General features: G+C 39.6%; 2 protein-coding genes across 5 annotated transcripts in view; one reads left to right on the top strand and one right to left on the bottom strand.

Annotated features, from left to right (window-relative positions):
• Positions 1-38: 38 nt before the first annotated feature.
• Positions 39-3,366, bottom strand: LOC106579617 (proteasome activator complex subunit 1). The gene is made up of 11 exons (XM_014159707.2): positions 3,123-3,366; positions 2,405-2,437; positions 2,240-2,302; positions 2,016-2,117; positions 1,810-1,867; positions 1,511-1,608; positions 1,298-1,366; positions 1,133-1,200; positions 967-1,021; positions 802-888; positions 39-358 (listed from the first exon to the last, which is right to left on the bottom strand). The coding sequence occupies exons 1-11, from the start codon at positions 3,159-3,161 to the stop codon at positions 278-280; spliced, it is 753 nt and encodes a 250-aa protein (XP_014015182.2). The 5' UTR covers positions 3,162-3,366; the 3' UTR covers positions 39-277.
• Positions 3,367-8,648: 5,282 nt separating this feature from the next.
• The window catches only part of pck2 (phosphoenolpyruvate carboxykinase 2 (mitochondrial)), a 17,363-nt gene continuing 8,982 nt past the window's right edge, over positions 8,649-17,029 (top strand). Inside the window, exons 1-3 of one of the 4 annotated variants that reach the window (XM_082965470.1) lie at positions 8,649-8,669; positions 15,486-15,698; positions 16,062-16,246. In XM_082965470.1, coding sequence (XP_082821596.1) covers positions 15,667-15,698; positions 16,062-16,246 — 217 coding nt within the window. In that variant the 5' untranslated portion in view covers positions 8,649-8,669; positions 15,486-15,666. 4 annotated transcript variants of the gene reach the window in all.

Raw genomic sequence — 17,029 nt, 5'->3', positions numbered from 1 at the left:
TCTCACCATGAAACATTAAAAAAAATACTCACTTGATGTTATGCTAGTTATCGCTACTTTATTTTGAAATCTGAATACACTGACTGTAATACAGCAGTTTTTTTGTTGTTATGAAAATGAAAACGTTTTTAAATGCACTGTGTCTGAAGGTATTCAGTTACCCAACAAGCGTTTTAACATGTCACACTACACGATTTGTATCATAACATGTGAATGGGTGAGTAAGAGTGTGTCGCTATATTGCCGTCTCTAGTGGATGTACACAAGAGTCAAGTGATCAGTAGATGAGGGCCTTGCAGTCCCCTCTGGGCTTCTTGATCTTGTCATAGTTCTTGTTGATGATGTCAAACAGCAAGGCCTGGTGAATGGGTGACAGAAATAGTAGGGTAATTACATCACTGAAAGCCTTTCATCATTAGATTGGATAAGATAGATATTTTATTTATTGTCTGTTTCACACAGATATTTGCATTACGTCAAGAAAATGCACCGCGATAGACCCGTCAAACATACACATTCATCATCATCACCACCTACAACAACCCTTTTTTGACAACAAGCGCATCAAACAGAGGAAGACAGGTACAATGTGAGGAGCAGGAGAGGCATTGGTAATTATAAACTCAATCAATTTGTTCGCTCGGTAACAGGGTTTTTGGTTTCCATTCACAACTCTTCAAGTCGAGGTGAATACTTGTTCACACTGGGAAAGGTTATTTAACTTGGGGGTTAAATTATGGGGGTGCTGAGCACATCTAATGAAGGACAAAGAGGTATGATACATGAGGTGTCTTAGCTTACATAGGTGTTGCGGATCTCCAGAACCACGATGCGCAGCTCACAGTACTGGTACTGGTCCAGCTCATGCACCAACTGCCTGTAGTCTCCCTGGAGGTAGAGTTACACAAAATATGGTCAACGCACACACACACACAAATGAAAGTGATCACACACACGGATACTAACCACATGAGGTTGTTTTGAGGCCTTGGCAACAGCATCCCCTCTCTCACTGTAGTACCTGACAACACATCAGAGATAATGAAGGTGTTTGTTAGTCACATTAACACAACAACTACATAACTAATTAGATATGAATGTAAACAGTGATCTTTTGGTTAAGGCCTCTTACTTTGAGATTTGTGTCTGGAATTCCTCGATCTTTGTGCGAGTGTTGGTCAACAATTCAAACACTTTTTCCTGTGGAACAACATTATGAGCGTAGGACCTACCAACAGTATTATCAAGGTACGACTGATATGACAATCATCGTTTTATTAAGATCAGAAAGTCTGACCTGTACAGCCACCCCAAAGTTGTTCCCATCTTCAATTTTGGGAATCTGAAGTTGCACCCACATTGACACCTGCCAGAGTAAGAGATCAGAGTATTTATGTATTTCTCTAGACACTTCTCACCTATATAGGAAATGATGTGCTAGTGAATTTCAGATGTAAAATAACAGTTTGGCCCACACAGAGACTAACAGAGGGACAAAGGGCTGACTGACTGTGTTGAGTTTTTCCTTCAGTAGCTGGATCTGAGGCTTGATCTCCTTCAGAAGACTTTCCACTCTTTCGTTGCAGGGGATCGGACCACAGGGAGGCCCTTAGGGAGAAACACCATGAGAAAACCCAAGAGTAGGATGAAGTTATACCAACGCACTGGTCTAAGATTCTATTTGTGTGTCCTCTCTAATGGTTAAAGTTAAGATTAGTGGAAGAGTGAGATGATCCTAGATCTGTACATACGGGCAATTTGACAGCTAACCGCAGTGGTAAATCGATGGTATTGTGTCTTCTTAACTACCTGCGTCTTCATCTTCTTTTTCGTTGTCCTTGTCTTTCTTCCCTTCCTTTGCCTCTTTCTGCAAAACAAGTGAGAAGAGGGGCGGGCAAAGGATTTTGCATGATTCCTTCATGTGTGTATGCATGGTCGATACTACTTTAAGTGATTCCATTGTAATCCAAGGGGTTAATCATGATAGAACGCTGAATTGGATGAAACGTCTGTACCTCCTCTTTCTTCTTTTGCTTAGCCTCTTCTTTAGCCGGGTCTGGTATTGGGATGTCCAGAGGGGCCTTCAGAGCTGCCAGGCCTTCAGTGCTTAAGGATGTCTGGGGACCATTTCACATAAACAAAAATATAGATTATATTTGCATACTTATGTACAATAGCTTTGCATCAAGGTATTTGGACTGAGATTGAAAGGTGTGCTTGTGTTTTTCCACAGCCTCACCTTCAACAGCATGTCCATCTCTGCAATCTTCTGAGGGAAGAATGATGTGACCAGGGTCTCTGCCTGTAATACACCAGTTACCAATTTTGGACACAGTTATGATTAACATCTCAAATGTGGTCATTCAGTTATTATTCAAGTAGACCTGCACCACTAGGGGCCTACCTCTTTAGTGAGCTGAGTGCAGAAATCATCAACCTAGGAAATTGAAACCAAACACAGAAAAAAAGGTTTAGAATTCACAGCAGAAAACCCAACTCCCAGTATCTCTATAATGTTTGGACTGTTACTTTCACCTGGACTGTGGGTCAGGTTCACCTGAATTTAAATTCGGACACTCCAATCAGCGTGAAAATGTTACGTTTCGTATGGTATGTATTAATTTGTGGATGTCCATCATCCATTTCCTATGATATGTTACGAATTATAGTTTATTGTGGCTAACGTTAGCTAGGTGACTGGGTGTCTAACGTTAGCTAGGCTAGGGGTTAAGGTTAAAGGGTTAGCTAACATACTAAGTAGTTGTAAAGTAGCAAAAAACAAGTTGCTAAAATGAAAAATTGGTGCGTGATTAGATTCAAACATGCAACCTTTGGGTTGTTAGACGTTTGCGTTATATGCCCACCCTTTGCCTAAGTAACCCGTCTTATCTAGCCATACCAAACATCGTGTACACACACACACACACACACACACACACACACACACACACACACAGGCTGTGATGTGAACTCACATGGCCCTATTGTTGGTCTAAATATCAAAACGCCTTAAAGATGAACAGGGCTGCTGAGTTTAAGAGTTATCTGACACAAATTATATTGATAGGCTATAGTCAAATTATTATATTAGACAAAATTCGAAAACAAAGTGACAAATTTACCTGTTTCTTCGACTCCGGGCGAATGTCTATGGAAGTCATCTTGTGATGGGAATTTATTTACTTGATATGCAAAAATGACCTTTTGCAATGCAAAAATAGAAAGCAACTAAGTAGTTCACAGAATGCGCGGATTTCCCTAAATGTCTGATAGTGCACAACGCTGAAAATAGTCACCCGTTAGTCAGCTCAAAAAGTGAAAATGAAAGTAACTGAACCCTTCTCACAGAGACGTAATTTCCTGTTTAGAAGATTAAGCTAGAGCATCGTGGGATTTGTAGTTTGATTATGGGACCGTAGCGAACCAAAGTGTGGCCCAATGATGCGTACGGGGTAAACACAGGTTTTGTTCTATGAGATCATCTTCATCAGCTAACGTCACTTTTTGTGAATTTTAAAGCATTTATGTATGACTAATAGCAGAGAAATTATTACCTAACTGCAGCTCTGAGTGTGTCCTATAGATGGAAATACTGCTTCTGTCATTTTGAGAGATATGCTCATGGTCAGTTTATGTCTGTCTGATGTCATATGACTAAGTAGGTCTCATCAATGAAAATCTGATATATAATTTGTTTTATCCAGAATGCTTTCTGGTTTCCAATTTTTATTGAATTCATAATAACCATGGATAGCCTAATAACTCAGAAGACAGAATACTAAACTGTAGCTCCCAGTGTGCAAGTGCACATGACATGAAGTTGGCACTCAATTAGCAAAGAAACCATGATTACAAAGACTACAGTGTGCAAGCTGGGCCAATCTTGGTCAAAGGGGCTTTCTCACTTGAAGATTCCATCACCTGAAACAACCTAATTCAAGTAGCCTAATTGCTGCCCTACGCAGATCAATTACAAGCCTTTCTACAGATTAAAAGTTGCTCTCTGCTCAGAGAGCTTGAAAAAGCCATGAAGGGTTGATCAACTCTGCTTCTCTGAGAAGTAATATTGCGTTTTGAGGGAAAGTCAATTCTATTATTGATCTTTTATGTTACATCATAGTAATTTTGACTAACGTTGATGAACTGTTGAATCATGACAAAAAACTAAACAAATGGCATATTATACACTTAGAAAAAATTGTTGTCCTTATATAAACTTGCTTCATATATGGAACCCCTAAAAGTTCTGTATAGAACCCTTTTATAGGGTTCTTTGATTACAATCCCAAGGCTTCTTCTTCACTGAACCAAAATTGGTTCCATATAGAACCCTGTATGGTGCCATTTATGAATTATGGCTACTACTAATAAATAGTCATATTTTTTTAGCCAAGAATATAATATAATAAACATTAACGGACCAAATAATACCAGCAATGTTTTGACATTTTATTGTCATTATATGCAAACATAGTTTGGAAATATTCACTGGTGGCCAGGTTGGAATCTGTTTGCTTGAATGATGACCAACGTTAATCTTGGTACCAACTCTGTGGCTTTATGGAACAGTACAGTTGCCCGCTGGGTCTGGAGAACAAGAAAAAAGGAGCAAAAACACGAGTTCATCTACAGAAATAAGCATGAGTTAATCTGCCAAAATAAAGATAAATTGCAATGCAGACATATAATCATTATGATTTAGAAGAACAATTTACATAGAGTAGAGAGCCGAAAGAGATCCTCTGCCTCTGATGGGTTACTGCCAGACTGAGAAAAACATAATGTGTCAAAAGCCATGTAATGATTAACTAGCCTATTGAATCACCAAGACAAATATATATAAATAATTTAGATAAATACTTCCTCTCAGTCAGCCCACTGCCCATCAAGTGCATTCAACAGAGGTCAACAACAGTCTTGTAATAGCTTCATGAAACATAGTCCCCTCATCTGACTCCACACTGAAATATTGAAATAAAAGTAACAATTAGCTAGTAGCCATAGTCAGGCTGGGTCTGTAGCTCTATTTGGCATATTCCATAATACAAAATCGTGTTTATTTGTAAGAGCTAGCTTGTAAAGTGGCTAATTAAAGAAGCCTAGCTTTGACCTGTCTAGCTAGTTAGCTAGCTAGCTTACAAACAGTGCTCAAATTCTTTATCTATCTAGTCTAACTATAGTTTATCAAATTTATAGTTTAGCAAATTTGAATAGACCAAAAGGTTCTATAGAATCACCTTTTTTATGTAAGTGTATGCTTTTATCTCCTCTTGCTTCTAGCTAGCATTAAGTTAGCAACAGCACAGATTTGTATGAACCTTGCTGTTTGCCACTCCGACCTTTGCAACAATGTTGCAAAATTGTGAATTCGATCTCCCCCTGCTATAGAGAGCTAATGTTATCAAGGTTATTTGCCTAGAATCCCCCTTTTTTTATATGTAAGAGTGTATGCTTTTATTTCCTCTTGCTTCTAGGTAGAATTAAGTTTGCAACAGCACAGATTTGTATGAACCTTGCTAGCGTCTAAGACTCCTAAGATGTACTAAGCTGGACAACATGTGTCTAATATTGAAACAATGGCTATATTTAGGTCATTTTTTGCTGCTCATGGCAACACTGTGGTGTGAGTGCTTGCATCATGAAGGGCGCTTTGACCTGCAGTTGTTCCACTTTCAGCAAAAAAAACTCATATTGGATGCAACGTGATGAAAAAATGGTTTAGAGCCACCCAAGCACATTAACAGGGCTCAGCAACTTCATGATAAATGTCATTGATTTCATTTATCTACTTAAGTAATGTAGTAATGTACATGTTAAATTGGTTCAACATCTCAGTTTGAAATCAGCCACAATTGATAAGCTCCATTTGAGTTATCCAATCTTACTGCAAATCAATCTAATTGTTTTGTCTGATTACTCAAATTATTTAATTGACAATCGTAATCTGAATATTTAGCTGTCAATGAATCATCCACTTGTTTAAGCAATGACCTGTGCAAACCGCAGTAATGTCAGTGGATATATTCAAACATGATTGTGGGCACATTGGGTGGCAGTTGGCCTAGTGGTTAAGAGCATTGTGCCAGTAACCAAAAGGTTGTTGGTTCAAATTCCAGACCTGACTAGGTGAAAAATCTGCCAATGTGCCCTTGAGCAAGGCAGTTATCTCTAGCTGCTCCAGGGTAGTTGTCAATAATTGCTGATCCATGACCCCACTCCTTGAAGGTGTCTCAGGGAGAGTGGGATATCCAAATAGGACAAATTTAAGCGCCTACTAGTATCTATTATAGTGTTGCAGGCATCCAGTACAGCCAACAGAACGACTCTAAAATAGGGTCGTCCCATGAATAGAGTACATTTTGGGTAGTGTAACTTGGTCAGAAAACTATTAATTTCAACTCATTTTAACATTCTGTCATAAAGAGCACATGTTCAACTTCATAAAAAGCATGTTATCACATCAAGTTGTCTAAAATGTTTTAATATAGTAAGTGCCAATAAAGGGCCATTAAAGTAACAGGGTTGACCGTAACAGGCTTGAGGTTCTCATCTTAAATCAGCCATAAATCCCGTTGTGACAGGGGGAATATAAGCTTGTCATGTGCAACAGGGAGGGGTAATTGAATGCGAGCTTCAAAATCATAAAATTTTAAAAAAGAGTAGAACCAGCTCACCTGCTTTTTCACTTTGATTGGGCAATTATATGTTCATGTTTCTTTCTAATAAAAAAATGAATAGTTTCACCATATTAGAACGACAGAACAGTTCATGTAACAGGGTTGACCTTAAAAATGAGGGTCAGACGTAAATGAATCACTAATCAGATGAAATAAATAAATGACTTTGTCAAAGATACTAAAGCTTTACAGTGACAGTGAACGTGAAGACATTTTGGGATTATCTGGATTAAAATCTTCCTAGAAGTCGGAAAAACATGACAAGGGAAATATCGAAATGCTGTGTTTTGGCACGATAGCAAGACTATTCATATAAAAAAATGTTTTTTTAAAGATAACATTTTCCATGTGTTCAATATTAAAGGGCAGTTAATTTACTATAACAGGCATTTAAATTCAATATTGGTGCACGATGTCTACTTAAAATATCAAAGGGACGCAAAATGTACTCTATTAATGGAACAACCCAGAAATGTGTATTAAGTAACACTGATTATAACCCCCTCTCTGCCCCGGACCTCCAATAAAGCCCTTATCTGTAGCCTAGTTACTTATCATAGAGGGGACAGTTTTAGCTCCATCTCTTCATTCAAAGACTCAATCATGGACACTCTTACTGACAGTTGTGGCTGCTTTGCGTGATGTATTATTGTCTCTACCTTCTTACCCTTTGTGCTGTTGTCTGTGCCCAATACGGTTTGTACCATGTTTTGCGCTGCTACCATGTTGTGCTGCTGCCATGTTGGCATGTGGTGTTGCTACCATGTTGTGTTTATCAAGGCACAAGGCGAGACCCAGATGCAGACACAGGAGGCAGATGGTTGGAGTCTTACAATGTTTAATAATCCAAAGGGGTAGGCAAGAGAATGGTTGTGGACAGGCAAAAAGGTCAAAACCAGATCAGAGTCCAGGAGGTACAGAGTGGCAGACAGGCTCGTGGTCAAGGCAGGTAGAACAGTAAAGCAGGCAAGGGTCAAAACCGGGAGGACTAGAAAAAGGAGAATAGCAAAAGGAGTACGGGGAAAAACACGCTGGTTGACTTGACTAAACATACAAGACGAACTGGCACAGAGAGACAGGAAACACAGGGATAAATACACTGGGGAAAATAAGCGAAACCTGGAGGGGGTGGAGACAATCACAGGGACAGGTGAAACAGATCAGGGCGTGACAAAGTTGTTGTCTTAGGTCTCTCTAAATGTAGTGTTGTAGTGTCTCTCTTGTCATGATGTGTGTTTTGTCCTATATTTTTATTAAATGTTTGATTTTTAATCCCAGCCCCTGTCCCTGCAGGAGGCCTTTTGCCTTATGGTAGGCCATCATTGTAAATAAGAATTTGTTCTTAACTGATTTGCCTAGTTAAATAAAGGTTAAATAAACATAAAATGTACTGTTTGGGGGTCGTGCTGTGGTGTGTTGCATTGATGAAATGATATACAATGCCTTCAGAAAGTATTCAGACCCATTGACTTTATCCACATTTTGTTACGTTACAGGCTTATTCTAAAATTGATTAAATAAATAAAAATCCTCAGCAATCTACACACAATACCCCACAATGACAAAGCAAAAACTGTTTTTTAAATGATTTATAGTCAGGATCAAGGCAAAGATGAACGGAGCAAATTACAGAGAGATCCTTGATGACAACCTGTTCCAGAGCACTCCGGACCACAGACTGGGACAAAGGTTCACCTTCCAACCGGACAACGGCCCTGGGCACACAGCCAAGACAACGCAGGAGTGGTTTTGGGACAAGTCTCTGAATGTCCTTGAGTGGCCCAGCCAGAGCCAGGACTTGAACCCGATCGAACATCTCTGGAGAGACCTGAAAATAGCTTCGCAGCAACACTCCCCATCCAACCTGACAGAGCTTGAGAGGATCTGCAGAGAGGAATGGGAGAAACTGCACAAATACAGGAGTGCCAAGCTTGTAGCGTCATACCCAGGAAGAGTAGAGGCTGTAATCGCTGCCAAAGGTGCTTCAACAAAGTACGATCCAATTTCAGTTTTTTATTATTAATATATTTTAAAAAGTTCTAAACTGTTTTTTCTTTGTCATTATGGGGTATTGTGTGTAGATTGAGGGGGAAAAAACAATTTAATCAATTTTCGAATAAGGCTGTAACGTAACAAAATGTGGAAAAATTCATGGGGTCTGAATACTTTCCGAAAGCACTGTAATTTGACTGAGACATTAATAATCAATTTTAGTAAAATAAGAAATGCTTTAAACAGGTCTTGACTTATTTACTTATTATGTATGTCCTTTATAGTCAATGGAGAGTTACACAAAATGGCCCATATTTATTTTAAACTTTCCTTGTGATGCATTTAATCCAAATGGCAAACGGTGTTTGCAAAGCCATTAGTTATTAATTGAGTGAGTGATTTGAACTTGAAAGTTGTTTTCCATTTCTGCCTAGTTGCGAAATATACTGACCAAAGGTCTTTCCTCAATGGATGACAACCGATAAAGGGGAGGGGAGCGTCTAGGAGAGAAACATGGTAGCAAAGGTTGCCTGACATATTAATAGTGTTCCATGAAATGGTATTAGTTCCAACTACAAATACAAGTCTGAATCAACTTCATTATTGACATATTAGTTACGATTATAAAAGAACAAGCATCAAGAGATCTTGCTTTGATCCTCAGTCAAATAATTTTCCTTTTGGTTCTAGAACATTTAAACCAACCTAGAAGTAAGCCTCATTATTGCATCGTCTGCCTTCTATTCTTGAATGTGCATTTAAAGATGACATTTCAGTTTCCATCCTGGTTCTGTGACCTGATTTGAGAATGTAAAAAAATGAACAACAAAATAAATAAAAAATCAAACAACCCACATTACTTGGTGTCAAATCAAATCAAACAACCCACATTACCTGGTGTCAAATCAAATCAAACAACCCACATTACTTGGTGTCAAATAAAATCAAACAACCCACATTACTTGGTGTCAAATCAAATCAAACAACCCACATTACCTGGTGTCAAATCAAATCAAACAACCCACATTACTTGGTGTCAAATCAAATCAAACAACCCACATTACTTGGTGTCAAATCAAATCAAACAACCCACATTACCTGGTGTCAAATCAAATCAAACAACCCACATTACCTGGTGTGAGAAGGGTCTGGTTGAGATCTTACTTTTTGCAGTTATTCCCTTATCAGTGTACATGTAACCTATGATAGGCCTCTCTCATGGACTCTCAATGTAAGATAACAAGACTAAGTCCACATTCCAACCATGATTTGAGCTTCAAATGCCTTTTTTTTTTGTGCCAGCAGCAGCATTTCTGAATGTTCTCTTTGATAACCGAGGACTGCATCTGTGGGCGGGGGAGTGAATGCATTAATAGTGCATGGTGTTCTCCATAATATGGCGGCTGATTCTGCTGGCCATATCACAGTTTATAGAAATTTAACCAGTGGCACTGGGGGCTCATCTTTCTTTGAACTCTGTCTACCCTACTGTCAGTATCTCTCTCTCTCACACACACTGTTAACACAACGTCCCCTTTAACTTTTCCTCTCTCTAACTTGGAAACATTAACAGGAAATCTGCAATTTGCATCTCTCAGACCAGGCTCAGACATTGCATTGCTTGGTAGATTCTGGACAGAACTGGTCAACAGATCAGAAGCTTTTTGTCCCATCCACGAATACAGCTCAGGCCTCCTACACATTGAATGAAGGTACAATGTGGTATCACATAGTGGTATCACAGATAGCAAATATTTTTAGATTAATCCCATATACTTTCAGCCTAGTATGCTTCATACCGCTCATAGTTGCCCTTATCAAAATCAAACTACAGATGCACAGAAGTCATGATAGGTTATGGTATCTACTAGTCTCGGTAATTTGTCAGGTCTATTTGTCCTACAGGTAGGCCCATGGCAGTGTGTAATAATTTAGGTAGGCCTACTAGTTTATGTAATAACACTTTTGTTGGATAACCTGCATCGCACCAGCTGGCTCAAGAGAATTTACGGAGCCAATATTGTCATTTTGAGATATCCTTCCGCTGTACTATTTTTTTTCCAATGACTTTGCATTTATTCAGCTGACTCTGCATGTCCCTTTCAAGCACACACCAAAAGCGGACAACTATTTTCCTCAACATTGATTCTCCACAGGCCGTACGTGCTTACATCCACCACCAGTCACCATTGCTGAAGTATATATGAGGGTCGCCAGGGCGGCTGTTGTGTCTTAGCGGATACAGGAACTTCAGAACTTGCATCACCCGGTAGAGGCGGTTTGGTTGGATGTGAAGGAGGCAGGAGCAGAGATAGGATAGTTGTATGAAATGCTCATCTTAGTTGTTTCATGTTTTATTGAAAGCGAGTCATTTTAACATAAAATCAGACACCTCGCGGTCCTTTTATTTGTTTTTAGATTGTCCTGTTTTTATAACCTTTTCTGAACGGATATAACGAAGATCTAGCTACATCAATAGCCTACTGCTGGATTACTTGACGAAATAAATATACATTTGCGTGTATATATATATCTATATATGCAATCGGTAGGCTATTCGTTTGCATTAAAGTTGTCAACCTAAGCATCATCGTCGACTGAGATGCGCAGAACCTAGATTCAGTCAATGTGTATGCCTCCGATAAATTGTTACACGTGTTGCAAAGTGCAAAGTTCTTTCATTAGCCTGTACTGGTCTACCTCACATTGCAGTTCTTCTTCATAGACCAATCAGACATGAGTTGTAGTTGGTGCTAAAGGGCACACGACGCTCTTATTCTCTCTCTATATATATTTATTTTTTTAGACTTTTATATTTCATTACCCCATTTTTGTATTTTACAAGATGTCGTGCCTTTTGCTTGGACTTATCAGAAGGTGAGTATCTAACATTTTGCCATTTTAAACTCAATTTATACTGAACAAAAATATAAACGCAACATGCAACAATTTCAAAGATTTTACTGAGTTACAGTTCATAACAAGAAAATCATTCAATTGAAATACATTCATTAGGGCCTAATCTATGGATTTCTAATGATTGGCAATACAGATATGCATCTGTTGGTCACAGATAAAAATGGGCCTCATGATCTCTAAATGGTATTTCTGTGCATTCAAATAGCCATTTTAAAATTCAATTGTGCTATGCGTTTGGATGTACGGCCAAATTCTCTAAAATGACATTGGAGGTGGCTTATGGTAGAGAAATGAACATTCAATTCTGTGGCAACAGTGCAGTCCACATGCCAATTGCACATTCCCTCAACTTCTGTGGCATTGTGGTGTTTGACAAACTGCACATTGTAGAGTGGCTTTTATTGTCCCCAGCACAAGGGGCACCTATGTAATGATCATGCTGTTGATATGCCACACTTGTCAGGTGGATGGATTATCTTGGCAAAGAAGAAATTTGTGCACAGAATTTGAGAAATATGCTTTTTATGTGAATGGCAAATTTCTGTGATCTTTTATTTCAGCTCATGAAACATGGGACCAACACTTTACGTGTTGCGTTTATATTTTTGTTCAGTGTATTTCCTTATTGACCAACCATGGCAGAATATAGTGTAGCCTACTCAGCAACATTATGGTTTTTCAACATTTTAGAAACTGCAATGGTAGCCTAAAGATGGTATTAAATTAGTTTTCATGAATTGGTAATATCCCTATCGTGGATATGATACTTTAACCAGTTGTTATTGCTATCTCACTCAAGATACTGTATGTCTGTTGGCAGCAATCCTAGGCAAACATCCTACACACACCCTGCAATATCAGAGATACATTGTAACCAAATATCAAGGATACATAAACAACAGATTAAATGTCCACAAACTAAGGATTAAATGTCCCTATTGTAGAATGGAAGGTCCTATTGAAGAATTTGCGAAGCACTGAAATGCGAAGAACAGAGCCATTCATCATCTACTACTTGATTGTCAGTTATGAAATAGTGTCACACATGTAGCACAGCACACACCGACAACTCTGTGTCTTGGTTTGTGTCAGGCAGATTTAGAAGTGCACAAATCTGACCAAGCATATTTCAAAAGCTGTTTGCCTCTGAGATAGAAAATTACGGAAAGAATTTTACGATCCTGTTATAACAAGTGAGAGACAGGACTGCCCAAAGAGACGTGCTCAATGTCCCTCATTTTGAATCTCTTACGTTCCCCTTCACAACCTTTTCTCTAGGCTTTGGTGACATCACACGGAGACTAAAAAAAGTAAACGTTAGCAGTCTTGCATCTTGTCTTGACAGTCTGGAGAGGGTCTATGTGTCTGTGCATTTGTGATTGGTGCGTGAGTGTTGATACACAATCATAGTGGATTATATATTTTTTTGATTGTCAAGAGAGTGCGCTGTCAGGATTTGTGTAGCTGCGTAATTGACATTGGAGTTTTAATGACTTCTGCATGTATATGCATGGTGAATTTATGTATTTCCAGCATGCATGTGCTACATGCATTTCTGCTCAGTTCCTGAAAATTCCTTCTGGACCAAGCTATTAACATTCAATATGGTGGGGGTGACCGTGTGTGGTGCATGGTGATTGGTCTACGTTTTTGTCCTGGTATAAATGAGACAATGCAAAGCTCAACTGGGACCCAAAGAGAAGGCCACAGGGGCTGAGAAATGATACATTGTTATGGTTATCGTTGTGCTCACATGTTTCTCTCCCTGACTAAGTCAGGATAACACTGTAGCCTGTTCCTTGTTTTACATTCAGTTTCACTGAAATGTCTGTAGGCGCCCCACAATGGGAAAGCAGGGTGCCCTCGTAATTAAATATAGCTTATGTTTGGTGAGCTACATTGCAAAATTACACAAGCAGATTTGTACTCTCTAAGTTGAACTGTGCTGCTATGGTACTTGTAGTGGGAGCTGGGACTTTTGCCATACCCTTAAATGGAAACATATAGAGCTTATACAGTACATATGAGCTCATGTTACATGTTGAGCACATTCTCCTTCCTTTAAAAAAAAAAAAAAAATGTTTTTTCTTCTTTGTAATATTGTGCAGCATGTGTATAGTTTAGATGTTTGCATGACAGAACAAAAGCTCCTGCATTATGCTCAATAGATTTTCAGTGAAGTCTGTTTGTTTTAAGTGGCCTGAAGCATGGCATTCTACACTGAGGAAAAGGTGGAAAGCCTAACCTTTCTCCTCTCCTGGTTCATTATTTGTTGTCTGCTTGCTTGCTCTCTCCCAGTCTGAAGTTTCTCAGCACACATTAGGTCGACTGCATGCAGAAATGTGTCACTTATAAGAGACTTCATGAACTGGACAAGATCTTTAAGATGCTTTATCATCACGTAAAGGGTTAAACAGTGTTTTAAATAACACTTGTTCCCTGTGATGTTGGGCAAGAATTGTTCTTGGCAATATGCCATTTTTCCATCAACAACATGTTATCTTCTCAGTTTGCACGTAGGGCACTGGGCAGCCTTTAACCCTTCCTTTAGAAATGGCCGATATGTACACGTTAAGTTGAATGACACCAACTGGCTGCGTGCTAGCACTTATACCAGGTAGCCTAGTGGTTAGAGCATTGGGCCAGTAACCGAAAGGTTGCTGGATTGAATCTCCGAGCTGACAAGGAAAACAGTCTTTCTGCCCCTGAATAAGGGAGTTAACCCACTGTTCCCCAGTAGGTCGTCATTGTAAATAAGAATTTGTTCTTAACTGACTTGCCTAGTTAAATAAAACAATAATCTTTCAACTAGTTGAAAAGTGTGATTTTTGAATTTGAAGCCAAATAGTCAATGGACCTATAGCCATGAGTTGGAATGTGAGATCAATTGTACATCAGCTCCTAGAGACCAAGAGAGCCCAGATCAGTTCCTAGACTGGTCAATAAAATGACTTTTAAAAAGTTCTATTGAAGAACGCGTATCATCATTCTGAGCCCTATTTTTATTTATTTTTTAGTTTTTTTTTGTAAAACCATCGGCCACCGTGCCTGGTTTTTCTAGTCAGCTAGTCAGATTGTTCACACGTGTTGTAACTGATTGTGTTCTGCCCTTGTTTATGAACACTGGTGTTAACAAACAACAGAAAGCCCCCCCTACGTGCCCCTGCCATTATAAAGAGCTCTGAGCTGAAGTCTCAGGTTGCACTGCCCTGGACACAGTTTGCATTAGATTGCCCACTTCCTGCTACTTACTTACATTCTTACTTAGCCTGAGGAAGAGCAGCAAAACCAAACCGCTTAGGAAGATGGCTGCTCTGTCAATGGCCTTTCCTCATGAAAGTCGTTTGAGTTTTGAAGGTATGGGATATGTCTCACAGACTTTTAAATCATGGGGAACATGTATGGATCATGAAATGCTCTTCTAGAATATGTTCAGAAGTAACAGTGCTTGCCTTAGTTTGAGGAAACCCGAAAAAGTGCGATCTGAGAAGTGACAGTACACTAGTCCATTACCCCTATATATTATTGATGTGTGGATTACTCACTAGCACTACTAGTAGGATTACAGTGACATGTTGTCCTCTAGTCTGCTCTCCATAGACTTGCATCCCTGAAACCATACTGAAGAGGTTGATTGTGTCTTGCTACCATTATGCATCTCGCTACCCAGTATTTAAATGTTGTTTGTATTGTTGCCTATTTTGACACCAGATTTAAATTTTATATCCATTTGGGGTATCTTTTTTTTTCTAACTGCAAGTTGCTAAATGATTGTAGTATTGCTCCTCTTACAGCTGATATGAACTATATTATGGTACAGTATGTTTCTGAATACAGTTCCACTTCCTGTCAGCCTCCGTAACACACCCACTCTTACCTCCCTGTGTCTTGGTACAGACGGAGCGGAGTGGGGACATCCGTGGGGGTCCGCTCCCTAGCCTCGATCCCCTCCCTGCCTCCAGCGGTGGCTGACTTTGTGAAGAGGGCCGTGGATGAGTGCAAGCCTGCCAATGTGCATGTGGTGACGGGGAGCTCAGAGGAGTCTGCTCAAATCCTAGCTGGCCTGGAGAAAGACGGCATGGTGAAGAGGCTACCCAAGTATGAGAACTGGTGAGTGTTGCTGTGATCCCCTACGTACTCTATCACCGCTGTGAATGGTAGGAATCTGGCTCTGTATGTCACTAAGCAGTAAGATAGTGAGCTAAGGTAATGTAGAGAAGAATATAATACATTAACTATGATTTTTCTGGTTAGTAAAGAATGCAGACGTTGAATATATACGTTATTGAGAGTACTAAGTCTGTCAAACTAAGTAATCTGGCTGACTTTTAAATTAATCTACAACAATATCCGTTTTTTGAGTCACTTTTTCCACTGTGGCTCTGGAGCTCATCAAAAGCCTGTTATTCTCACTCTACCATAAAGAATGATAAGAGAATTAATAGTCTGTTTATGGCCTTTATCTCTGTGCAGCTGGCTGGCACGTACAGACCCCAAGGACGTGGCTCGGGTGGAGAGTAAGACTGTGATCGTCACCAAAAACCAGAGGGACACCATCCCTATCCCTGATGGGGGGGCTAAGAGCCAGCTGGGCAGCTGGATGAGCGAGGGTGACTTCCAGAAGGCCAGACAGGACCGCTTCCCAGGCTGCATGGCAGGTACTGGACTGTACACAACCCTCCTCTCCTTCTAGCCTCTCTGGAGGTTTACACCACCCCGTCTATAGTTCCAGCTGTCTACACTATATGAATAGTCTGTAATGGAGTGTTATTCTTCAGTCAAATTGGGTTCATCACCTTTTTTTTATGCCTATTTTTTGCCTATCAGAAAACCGGGCTTAAACCTCCCAAATAACTAGCTAAGTTGACAGTGGCAAGTGTCATAGTTGACTGTCAACGTTGAGTCGAGTGTTATAGTGTCATAGTTGACTGTCAACGTTGAGTCGAGTGTTATAGTGTCATAGTTGACTGTCAACGTTGAGTCGAGTGTTATAGTGTCATAGTTGACTGTCAACGTTGAGTCGAGTGTTATAGTGTCATAGTTGACTGTCAACGTTGAGTCGAGTGTCATAGTGTCATAGTTGACTGTCAACGTTGAGTCGAGTGTTATAGTGTCATAGTTGACTGTCAACGTTGAGTCGAGTGTTATAGTGTCATAGTTGACTGTCAACGTTGAGTCGAGTGTCATAGTGTCATAGTTGACTGTCAACGTTGAGTCGAGTGTCATAGTGTCATAGTTGACTGTCAACGTTGAGTCGAGTGTCATAGTGTCATAGTTGACTGTCAACGTTGAGTCGAGTGTTATAGTGTCATAGTGTCATACCACTGAAGTCTAATTAGACAGTGAGAGGGCCAGTAGTCATTAAAAGATAAAATGGTCGAGTTTAGGATTAAAATGCAGAGTTAAATAAATATCTGAAAAGGGTCACATTTTTTGGAGAC

This window comes from Salmo salar, chromosome 19 (assembly GCF_965601325.2).
Source record: "Salmo salar chromosome 19, fSalSal1, whole genome shotgun sequence".
NCBI lineage: Eukaryota > Metazoa > Chordata > Actinopteri > Salmoniformes > Salmonidae > Salmo > Salmo salar.
Note: the sequence above shows the minus strand (reverse complement) of the source record. Positions and strands in the feature narration are given on the sequence as shown.